Source organism: Tachyglossus aculeatus, chromosome 10 (genome assembly GCF_015852505.1).
Source record: "Tachyglossus aculeatus isolate mTacAcu1 chromosome 10, mTacAcu1.pri, whole genome shotgun sequence".
Classification (NCBI taxonomy): Eukaryota; Metazoa; Chordata; class Mammalia; order Monotremata; family Tachyglossidae; genus Tachyglossus; species Tachyglossus aculeatus.
In genome coordinates, this window is record NC_052075.1 from 18,775,799 (window position 1) to 18,794,063 (window position 18,265).

General features: G+C 47.0%; 2 protein-coding genes across 4 annotated transcripts in view; one reads left to right on the forward strand and one right to left on the reverse strand.

The window, feature by feature from the left end:
- The first annotated feature begins 218 nt into the window (after window positions 1–218).
- FABP1 (fatty acid binding protein 1) lies at window positions 219–6,726 on the forward strand. Its single transcript, XM_038753103.1, has 4 exons — window positions 219–355; window positions 2,441–2,613; window positions 4,452–4,544; window positions 6,601–6,726. The coding sequence occupies exons 1-4, from the start codon at window positions 289–291 to the stop codon at window positions 6,649–6,651; spliced, it is 384 nt and encodes a 127-aa protein (XP_038609031.1). The 5' UTR covers window positions 219–288; the 3' UTR covers window positions 6,652–6,726.
- A 2,985-nt stretch (window positions 6,727–9,711) lies between these two features.
- SMYD1 (SET and MYND domain containing 1) overlaps window positions 9,712–18,265 on the reverse strand; it is a 46,525-nt gene continuing 37,971 nt past the window's right edge. For all 3 annotated transcript variants that reach the window (XM_038752914.1, XM_038752912.1, XM_038752911.1), the window contains 4 exons: window positions 17,553–17,645; window positions 15,020–15,183; window positions 12,679–12,847; window positions 9,712–10,049 (listed from right to left, as the gene is read on the reverse strand). In XM_038752914.1, the coding sequence (XP_038608842.1) occupies window positions 9,891–10,049; window positions 12,679–12,847; window positions 15,020–15,183; window positions 17,553–17,645 (585 nt within the window). In that variant the 3' untranslated portion in view covers window positions 9,712–9,890. The remainder of the gene's footprint in view (window positions 10,050–12,678; window positions 12,848–15,019; window positions 15,184–17,552; window positions 17,646–18,265) is intronic.

Sequence of the window (18,265 nt, forward strand, 5' to 3'; positions counted from 1 at the left end):
CCACCGCCCCAACCCCAATCCCAGCTCAGGGAAGAGTCGATCCTTTGGTTTGAAAGCTTTTTGCTCTTCGTCAAAGTGGCCAGAGCCGTACTGTACACACCCCATGATCGTCCTACTCCTCCTTTTATCACCGACCTTTGCTCCAGGGTGAGTAAATGTTTGAGCCAATCCACTCAGCTATTGCATCACCGAACCAACATTTAGGGTGGAAGGGGTTCTATAAATCCCAGCCTCGGGCTTCTGCCAAAACATCTTCTCTCCCGTGGTGTGAACAGAAGAATCTTCACCATGAACTTCTCAGGCAAATACCAGGTCCAAAGCCAAGAGAATTTCGAAGTCTTCATGAAGGCTATCGGTGAGTGGCTGAAAAAAAAAAAAAATCCCCTGACCCCTGAACCTGAATTTTGCTTTACAGTTTGCCTAGAATACAGCAGCTCAATGGGAGCAGTGCATCGCCCATTGGCTTGGAAATCTTGCATTTGACTTTCCTCTCTCCTTCCAAGAAAGGGCTCTAAAATGGGCGAGTCCAGTGAGCCTCCCAAGACAGCCCACTCTTGCTGGTGCTTTGGAATTGAATTTGGTAGCAGCGGATTGCCCCTCGGACAGAGTATCGTCTTTGAAGCACTTTTTTTAATGTTATTTGTTAAGTGCCTACCATGTGCCAGGCACTGTACCAAGTGCTGGGTAGATAGAAGCTAATCGGATTGGATGCAGTCTATGTCCCACATGGGACTCACAGTCTTAATCCCCAATTTACAGATGAGGTAACTGAGGCACAGAGACGTGAGTGACTTGCCCCAGGTCACACAGCAGACAAGTGGCACACTGCTTCTCTGCATAACTTAGTGAAAAGAGCATGAGCCTGGGAGCCAGGGGACCTGGTTTCTAATTCCAGCTCCGCCACCTGTCTGCTCTGTGACCCTGGGCAAGTCACTTAACTTTCCTTTGCCTCAGTTTCCTCATCTGTAAAATGAAATGGGGATTAAATCCTACCCCCTCCTACTTAGACTCTAAGCCCCAGGTGGGACAGGAACTGTGTCTAACTTGACTATCTTGTATTTACCTCAATGCTTAGTATGGTGCTTGGAATGTAGGAGGTATTTAACACATATCATAATTAATGGGGTGGAGGGGGGGTGAATGAGGATGTCAGCAGGCCATGACACCTTAAAAAAAATCCCAGGGAGACAAGGCTCCATGCAGAGTTGGGGGTTGCCCTCACAGGGAACAACGTGGCCTAGTGGATACAGCTTGGGCTTGGGAGTCAGAAGGACCTGGGTTCAAATCCCAGTTCACCACGTGTCTGCTGTATGACCTTGGGCAAGTCACTTCACTTCTCTGGGCTTCAGTTTCCTCATCTGCAAAAGGGGGATTAAGACTGTGAGCCCCAGGTGGCACAGACACTGTGTCCAACCCGATTAGCTTCTACCTACCCCAGCGCTTAGAACAGTGCCTGACACATAGCAGGTGCTTAACAAATACCACAGTTATTATTATTATTTTATGGGAGAAAGAGCAGAAAACAAATCAGTGGTCCCTTCTCTAAGCTTCCTGCTCTCAGGGCTTCCTCAGGCCTCTCCCCTATGATGATGATAATACTTGTTAAGCACTTATGTGTCAAGCACTGTTCTAAATCCTGGGGTAGATACAAGCTATTCAGGTTGGACACGGTCCCTGTCCCACATGGGGCTCACACTCTTAATCTCCATTTTAGATAAGCGCTTATGTGTCAAGCACTGTTCTAAGCGCTGGGGTAGATACAAGCTAGTCAGGTTGGACACAGTCCCTGTCCCACGTGGGGCTCACAGCCTTAATCTCCATTTTACAGATGAGGTAACTGAGGCCCAGAGAAGTTGAGTGACTTGCCCAAGGTCACACAGCAGACAAGTGGGGGGAGTCAGGATCAGAACCCAGGTCCTCCTGACTCTTAGGCCTGTGCTCTACTTGGGCAATGTGTTAAGGTCCCGATGAATCGGGATTCAGAATGTAGAATTCCCACCAAACGGTTCAGTCTCATTGGGATCATCCAGTTGAGACCTCTGATACTCTGAAGCTCCACTTAATAATAGTAATAATAATAATAATAATAATAATAATAATAATGGCATTTATTAAGCGCTTACTATGTGCAAAGCACTGTTCTAAGCGCTGGGGAGATTACAAGGTGATCAGGTTGTCCCACGGGGGGCTCACAACCTTAATCCCCATTTTACAGATGAGGTAACTGAGGCCCCGAGAAGTGAAGTGACTTGCCCAAAATCACACAGCTGACAATTGGCAGAGCCAGGATTTGAACACATGACCTCTGACTCCAAAGCCCGGGTTCTTTCCACTAAGCCACGCTGCTTCCCCACGCTTCTTCCCACGTTTCCTCCATCCTCCTGCCGGCTCCTCTCCCCCTTCTCCGCCTGCCTCCTGACCCGGTTTCTCTTCCAATCAGGGGTTCCTGATGAAATTATCGAGAAAGGGAAGGACGCCAGGAGAGTATCGGAGATCGTGCAGAACGGCAAGCACTTCAAGCTGACGCTGAACACTGGCACTAAGTTGCTCGTCAACGAGTTCACCCTGGGAGAGGAGTGCGAGCTAGAGACTCTGACCGGAGAGAAAGTCAAGGTAGGAAATCCCCCGCTCCAGCTAAGCCAAGATCAGCCCCCAAATGGACCACCAGCCCCTGGATGATCAAAAGCAGTGGCAGAAACCCATCCCAGTCTCTAACTTCATGCCTCACCCTGCGTGTCCATTATTTTTGGCCAAATCAAGGAGCCAGAATCGGACTTATTCCTCCAATTCCCTTCCCGCCACCCGGGAAGAGAGAGCAAAGTCCCCTTCTGGGGTTGAAGCTATAGGAGGCTCAGCATCCTTCTTGGATTTCTTCCCGATCCAAGGTCAACCCCGTCAATCAATACTATTTAGAAATTACTGTGCGCAGAGCACTGTGTTAGCACTTGGGAGAGTTCAATACAGCAGGGTCATAGACACAATCCCTTCCCTCAAGGAATTTACAGTCTAGTGGAAGCTTGCAAATCTGGGCGGAGCAGGACAAGATTCTGTATAATAATAATAATAATGGCATTTGTTAAGCGCTTACTATGTGCAAAGCGCTGTTCTAAGAGCTGGGGAGGGCAAATAAGGTAATGAGGTTGTCCCATGTGGGGCTCACAGTCTTAATCCCCATTTTACAGATGAGGTAACTGAGGCTCAGAGAAGTTAAGTGACTTACCCAAGGTCACACAGCAGACATGTGGCGGAGCCGGGATTCGAACCTATGATCTCTGACTCCAAAGCTCTTTCCACTGAGCCACGCTGCTTCTCCAACGCAGCAACCCTGCTGAGTATTCATGTATAATAATAATAATAATGGTATTTGTTAAGCACTTACTATGTGCAAAGCACTGTTCTAAGCGCTGGGGAGGTTACAAGGTGATCGGATTGTCCCACGGGGGGCTCACAGTCTTAACCCCCATTTTACAGATGAGGGAACTGAGGCACAGAGAAGTTAAGTGACTTGCCCAAAGTCACACAGCTGACAATTGGTGGAATTGTCAGAATTTGAACCCATGACCTCTGACTCCAAAGCCCAGGATCTGTCCACTGAGCCACGCTGCTTCTCTGTATGTGAGAGAGATGGAGGGTGAAGAGGGATGTAAGCTCTTCATCAGCAGGGAACGTCTCTACTAACCCTGTTGTATTGTACTCTCCCAAGCGCTCAGTTCAGTGTTCTGCACACAATAAGCGCTCGATAAGTACCACTGGCTGATTAACATGGATTGATGTAGAATGGGAAATAATAATAATGATGGTATTTGTTAAGCGCTTACTATGTGCAAAGCACTGTTCTAAGCGCTGGGGAGTTCCAAGGTGATCAGGTTGCCCCACGGGGGGCTCACAGTTTCAATCCCCATTTTCAGATGAGGGAACTGAGGCCCAGAGAAGCTAAGTGACTTACCCAAAGTCACACAGCTGACAAGTGGAAGAGCCGGGATTTGAACCCATGACCTCTGACTCCAAAGCCGCTGCTCTTTCCACCGAGCCACGCTGCTTCTCTGGGAAAGGATGGAGGGTGAGGAGTTACGGAGGATGGGGAGGGATGGAAGATGGAGGATGAGGATGGGGAAGGATGGAGCCCCAGGAGAGGCAGGGAATATGCTCCATGTGATTATCTTGTATCTACCCCAGCTCTTAGTACGGGGCATGGCACATAGAAAGCACTTAACAAATACTATTAAAAAGAGACTGCTTGTCCTGGGTGTGTGGTTTTCACCCAACCATTGCATGACCCGGGTGTCTCTCTCCTGGGAGAGAACAGGAATGTCTACACAGCAAGGAAACCTTTAACCTCTCAAAGGGCAGGAGCCCAAAGCCAAGAAGGGATGGTCTGAGGAGCCCAGGGTCGGGATCACTAGTCCAACAACCACAAAAGCTTCTCCAATGGCCTTTTCATTCCCTTCCAGACCGTCGTGGAGATGGAAGGTGACAACAAACTGGTGACCCACATCAAAGGCATCAAATCCGTCACCGAGCTCAACGGGGACACCATCACCAATGTGAGTTCCAACCCCCGGGGGTTGGGGGCTTCTCGGCGGCGGAGTCGTAGGGAGAGGAGAAATGTGAGGCCCAGGGGCCTGGGCAGTTGCCGGTCCCCTCTAAGCTTGTGGCTCAGACTAGAGCCCTGAAGAAATGTGGTCCAGAGGGACCCTCCTCCTACAAGCGCTTAGTACAGTGCTCTGCACACAGTAAGTGCTCAATAAATACGATTGATTCATTGATTGATTCAGGGAGGCCCTCTGAGTGGCCCAGGAAACCCCCTGGAGAAATCCCTTGAAGCAGGCTGAGCTGACAAACTTTTCCTTGCCCTGGAAAAGAGTCTTGACAATCTCCTCCAAGAATAATTACTACTAATGTTGGTCTTTGTTAAGCGCTTTCTATGTGCGGGGCACTGTTCGAAGCGCTGGGGTAGATACAAGGTAATCAGGTTGTCCCACGTGGGACTCACAGTCTCCATCCCCATTTTACAGATGAGGGAACTGAGGCCCAGAGAAGTTAAGTGACTTGCCCAAAGTCGCACAGCTGACAAGTGGCAGAGCCGGGATTTGAACCCACGACCTCTGACTCCAAAGCACGTGCTACTACTATTACTATGACAACTACTTCTATTGCTGCTGTTACCACTCATTCATTCATTCAATCGGATTTATTGAGCGCTTACTGTGTGCAGAGTACTGTACTAAGTGGTTAGGAGGCTACAATATAATAGAGTCATTCATTCATTAATTCAATTGCATTTATTGAGCGCTTACTATGTGCACAGCACTGTACTAAACGCTTGGGAAAGTACAACAATATAGACACCCACTATTACTACCACCATACTACCACAACTCTACTACTACCACCACCACTGCCATCATACTATAAATAATAATAATAATGGTATTTATTAAGTGCTTAATATGTGCAAAGCACTGTTCTAAGCACTGGGGAGGTTACAAGGTGATCAGGTTGTCCCACAGGGGGTTCACAGTCTTCATCCCCATTTTACAGGTGAGGTCACTGAGGCACAAAGAAGTTGAGTGACTTGCCCCAAGTCACACAGCTGATAGTGGCTGGGCTGCTTTGGCCGGGACATTCCTTTGATATTTATTTATATTCATGTCTGTGACCCCTCTAGACTGGAAGCTAGTTGTGGGCAGGGAACATGTCCACCAACTATGAGCCCTTTGTACAGTGCTTTGCACATAGGAAATGATCAATAATACCATTAATACTAAATCTTTGCCCTTCTTATAGCCCATTAATTATTGGATAATATTTTGGTATCATATTTTATGCTATGCAGAATTATCGCAGGGATTGTGCCTACCAACTTCGTTGCACTGTACTCTTCTAAGCACTTAGTTCAGTGCTCTTCTCACAATAAGCACTCCCTTCTAGACTGTGAGCCCACTGTTGGGTAGGGACCATCTCTATATGTTGCCAACTTGTACTTCCCAAGCGCTTAGTACAGTGCTCTGCACACAGTAAGCGCTCAATAAATACGATTGAATGAATGAATTAAATCCCTACTGAGAGCTCACCTCCTCCAGGAGGCCTTCCCAGACTGAGCCCCCTTTTTCCTCTCCTCCTCCCCATCTCCCCCGCCCTCCCTTCTTCCCCTCCCCACAGCACTTGTATATATTTGTACAGATTTACTACTCTATTTATTTTACTTGTACATATTTACTATTCTATTTATTTTGTTAATGATGTGCATATAGTTGTGATTCTATTTGTTCTGACGATTTTGACACCTGTCTACATGTTGTGTTTTGTTGCCTGTCTCCCCCTTCTAGACTGTGAGCCTGTTGTTGGGTAGGGACTGTCTCTAAATGCTGCCGACTTGTACTTCCCAAGCGCTTAGTACAATGCTCTGCACACAGTAAGCACTCAATAAATACGATTGAATGAGTGAATGAATGAATACCATTGATTGAGGAATCTTTCAAACTAAAAGGTTCATATTAAACCCTCAATTGTACTGGAATACTATTTCTGATTAGACTTACAATGCGTAAACCCCTCACTATGGGATGAATAATTTTGTAACTTTTGTCTGTCCTTTAGACCATGACCTTGGGAGACATCACCTTCAAGAGAATCAGCAAGAGAATCTGAGCCTGCCTTCTTTTCATCAACTCTTCATTAAATGGCATGTGTACAATAAAAACTAGTTTGCAAACTGTAACAAAATCTATCACTCGTCCTTGGCTGAATTGAAGTCAGGGTCACTGATGTTTTGAAGGAAATTTGTCATGTTTGTTTAACAGTCTTGCCAGTAATTATCCACCCTCGGACAGAATAAATTTAGAGCAGACAAATGAGAGAGAGAATTGAGCCAGCGGAGTCGACTTTGGAAATTTCTGGGGATTCAGGCTACTGTTTAGGGAACCCAGGGTTACCCCGGGGGATCCTAAACAAAGCTGGATGGCAGGGTCACTTATTTGCATTTTTTGAGTGTTTACTGTGTGCAGAGCACTGTACTAAGTGCTCGGGAGAGTACAATATAACACTAGACAGATTCCCTGCTCACGATGAGCTTACAGTCTAGAGGGTCATGGAACGAGACACAACAAATACACGATGAAGAACAACCTGAACTCTGGGCATTGGGAGGACTGGAACTCACTCAACGCCCCAGGGTAATCGGTCTTCAGAGGGTCCCAAGACTATGGAGCCCCCCCTCCCCACCCCTCCCAGAGTCTGCTACTCCAAGAAATGGACCGTCCCACCCCTACCTCCCATAAGCTCTAGTCCACATCAGGCTTGGTCCAAACCCAGGGGATTCTTAACTTTGGGAGAGTCACAGGATTATTATTCTACAAAATGTTTCGCCACTCCTCAAGAGCCTCCATTGGTTGCTCATCTAACCTCCCTTCGAACAGAAACTCCTTACCTTTGGCTTGAAAGTATTTAATCACCTTGTCCTCTCCTAACTTACCTCCCTGATTTCCTACTACAATCCAGCCCACGAACTTGGCTCCTCTAATGTCAGCATCCTCACTGAACCTTCATCCCGTCTATCTCACCGTCTGAACCTTCATCCCGTCTATCTCACCGCCGACCTCTCAGCCACATCCTGTCTCTGGCCAGGAACGCCCTCCCTCTTCATATCCAACAGAAGATTACTTTATTGAATCAATCAATCAATCAATCGTGCTTATTGAGCACTTACTGTTTGCAGAGCACTGTACTAAGCGCTTGGGAAGTACAAGTCGGCAACATCTCCTCCAAAAGGCCTCATTTCCCCTTCTCCCACTCCCTCCTGCGTCACCCTTGCCCTTAGATTTTCATCCTTCATCCACCCCTCCCTCAGCCCCAGAGCACTTAAGTTCAAGTCCATAACTTATTTATATTACTGTATGTCTCCCTCTCTAGACTGTCGGCTTGCTCTGGGAAGGAAATGTGTCTACCAACTCCTTTATATTGTACTCTTCCAAGTGCTTAGTACTGTGCTCTGCACACAGTAAGTGCTCAGTAAATACAACTGATTGATTTTTTGATTGCATCAAGCACGGACGCAAGCCGTCCAGCTCCAGCTCAGCTCCTATTCAGGAAGCATCCTCGGGAGATAATTAAACATCCTCAAGGAAGAGGAGAAGCAGTGTGGCTTCTCCGGGGAATGAAAAGGAACTGGGTTCAAATCCTGGCTCTGCCACTTCTCTGCTGAGCAACATTGGGCGAGTCACTTAATTTATCTGTGCCTCAGTTACCTCATCTGTAAAATAAGGATTCAGACTGTGAGCCCCATGTGGGACAGAGACTGTGTCCAACCTGACTAGCATGTATCTACTGCAGTCCATGTCCCACACGGGGCTCACAGTCAGAATCCCCATTTTACAGATGAGGTAACTGAGGCAAATAGAAATTAAATGAGCTGTCCAAGGTCACACAGCAGACAAGTCGCAGACTAGGATTAGAACCCAGGTCCTCTGACTTCCATTCCCGTGTGTTTTCCACTAGATCATGCTGCTCCTCTAACTCACGCAGAACCTGGTAGAGAGCTGAGTTTGGGGACAAGTAAATGTGGCAGCAGAGACAGCGAGTACTTTAGAGCACATTTTCCAACTCTCTGCCCTTCAAAGGGCTGCTTTGAAGTGGGCAAAAATCATGGTTACAGGGGATCCTGTGTATTTGCTTCTCCACTTAAAAAGAATAGCAACTCTGTGTCCAAAGCACGGGTGAAAAAGGGAAATGTAAGAAGGGGTCAGAAAAAACCCACTTAGCCTTTCTCCCTATGGACGCGTCTTCTCTGTAGGAGGATAGGATCGAGTTTTAGGGTTGGGAAAACACAGAAGTGACCTACGGAGGGACTGGCTTTATAAACCTCCTCTTTTTTTCAGGACACCAGACTAAAGTAGGGGATGTTTCAGGACAAACAGTGGGGAAGCAACTCTGCAGCTTCTCAGCAACATTCAATACTGCCCAGCTTCATTTCTATAGCCAGCAAATCAACTGCCTGGTTGCCTCTCACCCAGTTTCCAATTGTCCCAAATCTGTCACCTTCAGGACCTCCTTTCTCCTCACCAGATTCTGGCTACCAAAAGGAAGGGGTTTTTTTAATATTTATGCACTTACTCTGTGCCACGTACTGTTCTAAGAGCTGGGGTAGATACAAAGGAATCAGGTTGGAAACATATGTCCCACATGGAGTCTTAATCCCCATTTTATAGATGAGGTAACTGAAGCACAGAGAAGTGAAGTGACTTGTCCAAGGTCACCCGGCAGACAAGCTGAAGAGCTGGGATTAGAACCCAGGTCCTTTGGCTCTATCCACCAGGCTAGACTGCTTCTCCTTTACTGCCAACTTCCTAGTCCTCCTTGCTCCAGCTCTTAACTGGACCACGATGGAGACGTAAATGGTGGGGGGCAGAGCATTGATATAGACACAGAGTTAGAGTGTAGAGGTCCTCTGAGGAAGTGGAAGGTTGAATTTGGACTTACAGGAGTAGAGTCAACCACCTTTCTACTCTCTCCAGGCTGACAGGATCCTTAATCAGGCCTCACCCAACCCCTTCCCAAAATAAAAACATGGCGAGGCTCGGTTCAACACAGCCATTGGATTCCAGATTTCAGATCCGGACTAATCTCGTTGTTTCTTCACGTACATCCCCACTTTCTCGGAAAACTGGTAGCCAAAGCCCCCGGCCCCAAAAACAAGACAAGCAGCAAGCAAAATCCCCAAAAGACAATTGTATTGGTGATCCATCGGTAACCCAGGAGTCCAAGGGACACAAACACGCGGCATCCTCAAGGCAACACAGACGAGCTCTGCCCTTCTTCTTCTTCCCTGCCCCATCCCCTCCCTCTTGGGGAACACTACTGGCTGCCTCGTTTCCCCACAGAGGACGGGCCCTTCACTGCTTCTTGTGGAACATGGTCGGGGCTGCATCGCTGTTGGGTTCGGCCATGACCTGCATCTTCTGATTGGTCAGGGCGGCTTCGCGCATCTTGTGGTACATAAACTCATTCTGCCGGAACATGCGGAGCTCCATCTCCGACTGGACGCGCATGGCCTGGGGGAAATATTGTAAAGTGAGGACACAGGAGAGGGGAGACAAGGGGGTCCCTTTCCCAGAGGACAGGCTGGAGGCATCTCTTACATCTCCAGAAATGTCCGTCCTGACGAGTGGGGCTCCTCAGCCAGAGGAGTGTGCGCTTAGTACAGTGCTCTTTACACAGTAGTCATTATGGTATTTGTTAAGCGACTACTATGGGACAGGCACTGTTTTAAGCACTGGGGTACACACAAAATAGTTGGATTGGATCCAGTCCCTATCCCACATAGGGCTCTCAATGGAAAGAGCATAGGCTTGGGAGTCCGAGGTCATCTATCAATCAATCAACCAATCATTCGTATTTATTGAGTGCTTACTGTGTGCAGAGCACTGTACTAAGCGCTTGGGAAGTACAAGTTGGCAACATATAGAGACAGTCCCTACCCAACGGTGGGTTCACAGTCTAAAAGGCCATGGGTTCAAATCCCTGCTCTGCCAATTGTCAGCTGTGTGACATTGGGCAAGTCACTTCAGTTCTCTGTGCCTCAGTTCCCTCATCCGTAAAACAGGGATGAAGACTGTGAGCCCCACGTGGGACAACTTGATCACCCTGTATCCTCCCTAGTGCTTAGAACAGTGCTTTGCACATAGTAAGCACTTAACAAATGCCATCATCATCATCATTATTATTATTAATCCCTATTTTACAAATGAGGGAACTGAGACCCAGAGAAGTGAAGTGACTCACCCAAGGTCACACAGCAGACAAGTGATAGAGCCGGAATTAGAACCCATGACCTCCTGACTGCTAGGCCCGTGCTCTATCCACTAGACCATGCTGCTGAATGAATGAACTCCCTCTGGGACCGTTTCCCGGGTTAAATCCAAGGATGCTCAGCTCCACCATGGCATATATTTTCAACGCACGTGCTGGCGAGAGTGCAGAGGCAGAATTAGGAAACGTTCTTCCAGAAACACACGTCGATCTGGGTAATATTAATAATTGTGGTATTTGTTAAGCGACTACTCTGTGCCAGGCACTGTTCTAAGCACCGGGGTAGTTATTTTTATAGTATTTATTAAGCGCTTACTATGTGCAAAGCACTGTTCTAAGCGCTGGGGAGGTTTACAAGGTGATCAGGTTGTCCCACGGGGGGCTCACAGTCTTAATCCCCATTTTACACATGAGGTAACTGAGGCCCAGAGAAGTTAAGTAACTTGCCCAAAGTCACACAGCTGACAATTGGCAGAGCTGGGATTTGAACCCGTGACCTCTGACTCCAAAGCCTGGGCTCTTTCCACTGAGCCACGTTGCTTCTCTTACACAGTACATAGTAAACAATTAATAAATACCACAATGACTATTATTACTATTATTATTATTATTATTACTTCCAAGACCACATCTTCTGTACTTATCCAGATTTTCCTGCACATGGAAAATACATGACTTGTATTACAGGAGGAGTGGGGAAAATCAAAGTAGACACTTTAATCCTCCCGGCAGATCAGAGGGAATGAGAGTTATTAAAAGGACACCTTAAGATCTTTTCATTTCTTTTAGGCTATGGAGGCTCTAGCTCTCATGGCTTTTCCAGTCTGTAGTTGGTTGAAAAATATGAACTGAGGGCCAGGGTTCCCAGCACTGAACTAGGGCAGTTGAAAAAAATAAAGTCACTCTATTGCGGCTCTCTGTTGGTAAAGAGTTTTAAAAGCATTTGCCAATTAGTTTTCACTAGACCCACTCCCTCCTAGGCAATGAATGCTCTCTGGTCCACTGTAAAGGAGAATGGGTTAGGAATGTGAAGTGACTTTCTCAAGAATAGAGAAGCAGCTTGGCCTAGTGGATAAAGCCCAGGCCTGGGACCCAGAGGACCTAGACCTGGATTCTAATCCCGGCTGTGTGACCTTGAGCAAGTCGCTTCACTTCTCTGAGCCTCGGTTTCCTCAACTGCAATCGGAGGATTCGATGTCTTTTGTCCCTCCTTCTTGATTATGATCTGCATGTGGGACAGGGACTGTATCCGGTTTGATTAACTTGTATCTACCCCGGTGCTTAAGACAGTGCCTGGCACATAATAAGTGCTTAACAAATGCCATAAAAAAAATGTAGCAAGTATTCTGTTATGCACAGATAATCTGACATAGTCCCTGTCCCACATGAGGCTCTGCACACAGTAAGCGCTCAATAAATACGATTGATTGATAAGGGGGAGGGAGGACAGGCATTTAACCCCCATTTTATAGATAAAGAAACTCCGCTTGACCATTATCTTCTTCCATGGCTGGCTGGCCATCCTCCTCACCAATGACCTGCTTCTTCACTACCACCATCATAGTAAGCACTTAACAAATACCATAAAAAAGGAACGCCCAGAATTCCAGGGGCTGACTCAAAACCGGGCCGAGAATTCAGTTCTCTCGAGTCCAATCTTGTAGATAACCTCTACCATCAAGGCGCATAAGAACTGATCAACTTAGTTTGAAACTTAGGGATCTGGCCATTTTAGCCCGAGGCCTTGAACGAGTGAACTGAGCCAAGTTTCCTTCCCTCCCGTTGTGTTGGAGCGCTAGGATTAGCGGCCCAGTATCCACCCGGGGATGCCACCGGATGCCGGGAGAGGCCAGAAGTCTTGGGACCACCTACCTCGAGGTCCTTGGTGATGGGGTGGGTGGGTCCGTGGGTCACCAGGAGAATGGCGTAGGCCTTGCAGATCATCCCGTGCCCCACCTCAATGAGGCCAGCGTGCCAGTGGGTCACCCCTGCCCGCATCACCGCCATGCCCAGCTGGGCATTATTGGGATGATAGAGCTTCCTGAAGGAACGACAGAAAGTCTTCGTGTTCACGGGCAAAGTTGCGTCAAGCCACCCTGATCGATCCATCGCTCGATGGTATTTATTGTAGCGCTTACTGTGCGCAGAGTGTTCAATTGTATTTTGTTCAACTGTATTTATTGAGTGCTTACCGTGTGCAAAGCACTGTACTAAGCGCTTGGGAGAGTACAATGCAATAGAATCGGTAGACACGCTTCTCAGGCACAAAGAATTTAAGTCTAGAAGGGGAGACTTCCCAGACAGAGCCCCTTTTTTCCTCTCCTCCTCCCCATTCATTCAATTGTATTTATTGAGCGCTTACTGTGTGCAGAGCACTGTACAAGTACAAGTCGGCAACATATAGAGACGGTCCCTACCCAACAACGGGCTCACAGTCTAGAAGGGGGAGACAGACGACAAAACGAAACATGTGGACAGGTGTCAAGTCATCAGAATAAGTAGAAATAAAGCTAGATGCACATCATTAACAAAATAAATAGAATAGTAAGTATGTACAAGTATAATAAATAGGGTAATAAATCTCTACAAACATATATACAGGTGCTGTGGGGAGGGGAAGGAGGTAGGGTGGGGGGGACGGGGAGGAGGAGAGGAAAAAGGGGCTCAGTTTGGGAAGGCCTCCTGGAGGAGGTGAGCCCTACCTCCTTCCCCTCCCCACAGCACTTGTATATATTTGTACAGATTTATTACCCTATTTAATTTACTTGTACATGTTTACTACTCTATTTTATTAACGATGCGCATATAGCTATAATTCTATTTGAATTCTATTGGATGGTTTTGACACCTGTCTCCGTGTTTCGTTTTGTTGTCCGTCTCCCCCTTCTAGATGGTGAGCTCGTTGTTGGGTAGGGACCGCCTCTAGATGTTGCTGACTTGGACTTCCCAAGCGCTTAGTACAGTGCTCTGCACACAGTAAGCGCTCAATAAATACGATTGATGATGATGATGATGATGATTAAGATAAGTTATAGATAGGGCAGTTCCCCTGACCCCCACCATCCGATGGCTGCCGGACAAGCGTCCGCTGATGCCGGAGGTCAACAACGGTCTGAACCCCCCCATCCTGCTGGTCGGAGAAAGCAGTGTGGTCCAGTGGATAGAGCACAGGCCCGGGGGTCAGAAGGACCTGAGTTCATCATCATCAATCGTATTTATTGAGCGCTTACTATGTGCAGAGCACTGTACTAAGCGCTTGGGAAGTACAAATTGGCAACATATAGAGACAGTCCCTACCCAACAGTGGGCTCACAGTCTAAAAGGGGGAGACAGAGAACAAAACCAAACATACTAACAAAATAAAATAAATAGAATAGATATGTACAAGTAAAATAAATAAATAAATAAATAAATAAATAGAGTAATAAATATGTACAAACATATATACATATATATATGAGTTCTAATTCATTCATTCAGTCGTATTTATTGAGCACTTACTGTGTACAGAGCACTGTACTAAGCGCTTGGGAAGTACAAATTTGCAACATATAGAGACAGTCCCTACCCAACAGTGGGCTCGCAGTCTAAAAGGGGGAGACAGAGAACAAAACCAAACATACTAACAAAATAAAATAAATAGAAGAGATATGTACAAGTAAAATAAATAAATAAATAAATAGAGTAATAAATATGTACAAACATATATACATATATATATGAGTTCTAATTCACTCATTCAGTCGTATTTATTGAGCGCTTACTGTGTACAGAGCACTGTACTAAGCGCTTGGGAAGTACAAATTGGCAACATATAGAGACAGTCCCTACCCAACAGTGGGTTCACAGTCTAAAAGGGGGAAAATAAAATAGAATAGATATGTACAAGTAAAATAAATAAATAAATAAATAGAGTAATAAATATGTACAAACATATATACATATATATATATATATGAGTTCTAATTCACTCATTCAGTCGTATTTATTGAGCGCTTACTGTGTACAGAGCCCCGTACTAAGCGCTTGGAAGGTACAATTCCCAGCTCCCCGGGCGAGTTAACGTCCCGTGCCTCAGTGACCTCATCTGTCAAATGGGAATTAAGACTGTGAGCCCCGCAAGGGACAGGGAGTGTGTCCAACCTGATTAGCTTGTTTCTACCCCGGCGCTTAGTACGGGGCTTGGCAGCCGCTCAGCCGGAAGAGGACTTACAGGTAGCCGTCGACCATCTTCTTGGCATAGTCTGAGGCCTCCTCGAAGCTCTGCAGGTAGGAGAGCACTTCGGAGGCAATGCTGAGTATCCGCAGCAAGTAGATGTTGGTGTCGGCCAGCACCGGCTCCTGCTTCTGCAGACACTCTCGGCAAAGCTTAACCACCTGGAATCAGTCAGTCGTATTTACTGAGCGCTTACTGTGTGCAGAGCACTGTACTAAGCTCTTGGGAGAGCAAAATGCAATGATGAACAACTCCTGTCCCCGTCGAGCTTACGGAATCAGTTGGCGAGAGGAGCAGTGTAAGAAGTAGCATGGCCTGGTGGAAAGAGCCCAGGCCTGGGCCCTTTTTTAAAATGCCATTTGTTAAGCGCTTACTATATGTCAAGCACTGTTCTAAACCCTAGGAAGGATACAAGTTGGACACAGTCCCCGACCCGTGTGGGGTTCACAGTCCAAGGAGGAGGGAGAACAGACATTGAATCCCCATTTTACAGTGGAGGAAACTGAGACCCAGAGAAGTTAAGTGGCTTGCTCAAGGTCATAGAGCAGACAAGTGGCGGAGCCACTTAGAACTCAGGTCCTCTGACTCCCAGGTCTAAGGTCTTTCTTGTCAGCTGTGTGACTTTGGGCGAGTCACTTAACTTCTCTGTGCCTCAGTTACCTCATCTGGAAAATGGGGATTAAGATTGTGAGCCCCCCGTGGGACAACCTGATCACCTTGTAACCTCCCCAGCGCTTAGAACAGTGCTTTGTACGTAGTAAGCGCTTAATAAATGCCTTCTAGACTGTGAGCCCACTGTTGGGTAGGGACTGTCTCTATATGTTGCCAACTTGTACTTCCCAAGCACTTAGTACAGTGCTCTGCACACAGCAAGTGCACAATAAATACAATTGAATGAATAAATGAATTATTATTATTATTTCTACTAAGTCACACTGCTTCCCTGCTCTGTCACTGGCCTGCTGTGTGACCTTGGACAAGTCATTTGACTTCTTTGTGGCAGAGTTTCCTTACCTGTAAAATGGGGGTTCACGACTCTTTCTTTCCCCCTCCTTAGACTATGAGCCCCATGTGGGAAAGGACTGTGTCAATCTAATAGGATCATTGTGGGCAGGGAATGGGACTACTAACTCTGTAGTACTGTACTCTCCCAAGCGCTTAGTACAGTGCTCTGCACACAATAAGTGCTCAGTAAATACCGCTGATTGATAACCGTTCCCTTCCTAGGCAGACTGCCCATTCATCTCTCGGGTGCCTCTTGGGAGAACACTAAGGTCCAAAAGTAGCCTGGCCTAGTGAAAACAGCACAGACTTGGGAGTCAGAGAACTTGGGTTCTAATCCAGCTCTGCCACATGACTGCTGTGTGACCCTGGGCAAGTCACTTCACTTCTCTGTGCCTCAGTTACCTCATCCATAAAATGGGGAAGACATCCTACTCGCTCCTTCTTAACTGTGAGCCCCTGTGGAACAGAGATGGTGTCCTATCTGATTAATTTGTATCTACCCCAGTTTAATACCATAAAAAAAGAAAAACGTATCCTGTCTGACTTAAATCCCTGCTACTGCAGATGAAGCCCATCCCTTATTAAATGAATGTAGAGAATAATTATCCATCCCCACCCTCTTAGATCATCCCTTCTGGGTGACGGGGCATCTCTTGGAGGGAAGGGGAAGATGGATGGGACACTGCCTCAAATAGGGGAAAACGTTTTTGTGACACAATCGGACAGAACGCAACGTGGCCTACTGGACAGAGCACGGTCCTTGGAGTCAGGAGGACCTGGGTTCTAATCCCGACTCCACCATTAGTTTGCTGTGTGACCTCGGGCAAGTCACTTCTCTGGGCCTCAGGTAGTCCATCTTTAAAATGGGGACTAAGACTGTGAGTCCATGAGGGTCGTGGACGGGGCCCAACCTGTTTACCTAGTGAGAAGCAGCGTGGCTCAGTGGAAAGAGCCTGGGCTTGGGAGTCGGAGGTCATGGGTTCAAATCCCGGCTCTGCCAATTGTCAGCTGTGTGACTTTGGGCAAGTCACTGCACTTCTCTGGGCCTCAGTTCCCTCATCTGTAAAATGGGGGTGAAGACTGTGAGCCCCCCATGGGACAACCTGATCACCTTGCATCCCCCCAGCGCTTAGAACAGTGCTTGGCACATAGTAAGCGCTTAATAAATGCCATCATCATAATTATTATTCTTATTATGGGTTCAAATCCTGGCTCCGCCAATTGTCAGCTGTGTGACTTTGGGCAAGTCACTTCACTTCTCTGTGCCTCAGTTCCCTCATCTGTAAAATGGGGATTAAGACTGTGAGCCCCCGTGGGACAACCTGATCACCTTGTAACCTCCCCAGAGCTTAGAACAGGGCTTTGCACATAGTAAGTGCTTAATAAATGCCATCATTATTATTATTATTATTATCTACCCCAGTTTTCAGACTAGGGCCTGGCACATAGTAAGCGCTTATCAAATACCATAAAAAAGGGAAAGAAACGTCACGTCTGCAGCCCCACTAGATCCCGGTCCTCTTACCTCATGGTACATCCCTTCGGAACGAGCCTTATTGATCTTCTCCAAGGTGTCTTTGGAGAACTGGAAGACCTCCTTCACAACATCCTGGGATGGCTGGAGAGAGAAACCAGGCACGGTCAAGCTTCTGGGACGCGAAAGAAGATCTCGTTTTTCCCTGTAACTTCAACAGGCTGGCCCTCAGGGGAGGTTCACTTGCCTGCGTAGAGATTCAGCTGCCTCTTGTAATTTCTGTGGGTATTTATACTGAGGGTGTTTTGTCTGCTCTATTTCCCCTATCAGACTGCAAATTCTTAGGGGGCACGATCCACGTTTTCTCTCGACTGAGTTCTCACTCTCTTTCCGGCGCGCGTTGGGTAGGGACCGTCTCTATATGTTGCCAACTTGTACTTCCCAAGCGCTTAGTACAGTGCTCTGCACACAGTAAGCGCTCAATAAATATGATTGAATGCATGGATGAATGAAGATGCTTTGATATGCTGTGGCAGAGCAAACAGAATCAATCCATCAATCGGTGGTATTTCTTGAGTGCTTACTATGTGCAGAGCACTGCACTTAACACTTGGGAGAGTACAATACAACACAGTTGGCAGGTCCCTACTCACACAGAATTTACAATCAAGAGGGAGCAGCATGGTCTTGGAATCAGGACCTGGGTTCTAATCCCTGCTCTGCTACTTGTCTGCTGTGTGACTTTAGGCAAGTCACCTCACTAT

What these genes read in the sequence shown, in the direction of transcription:
- FABP1 (XM_038753103.1), top strand. Translation starts at nt 289, where the DNA reads ATGAACTTCTCAGGCAAATACCAGGTCCAAAGCCAAGAGAATTTCGAA. An exon ending in AGTCTTCATGAAGGCTATCG is followed by an intron (nt 356 to 2,440) that starts GTGAGTGGCTGA and finishes TCTTCCAATCAG; the next exon opens with GGGTTCCTGATGAAATTATC. An exon ending in ACGGGGACACCATCACCAAT is followed by an intron (nt 4,545 to 6,600) that starts GTGAGTTCCAAC and finishes TCTGTCCTTTAG; the next exon opens with ACCATGACCTTGGGAGACAT.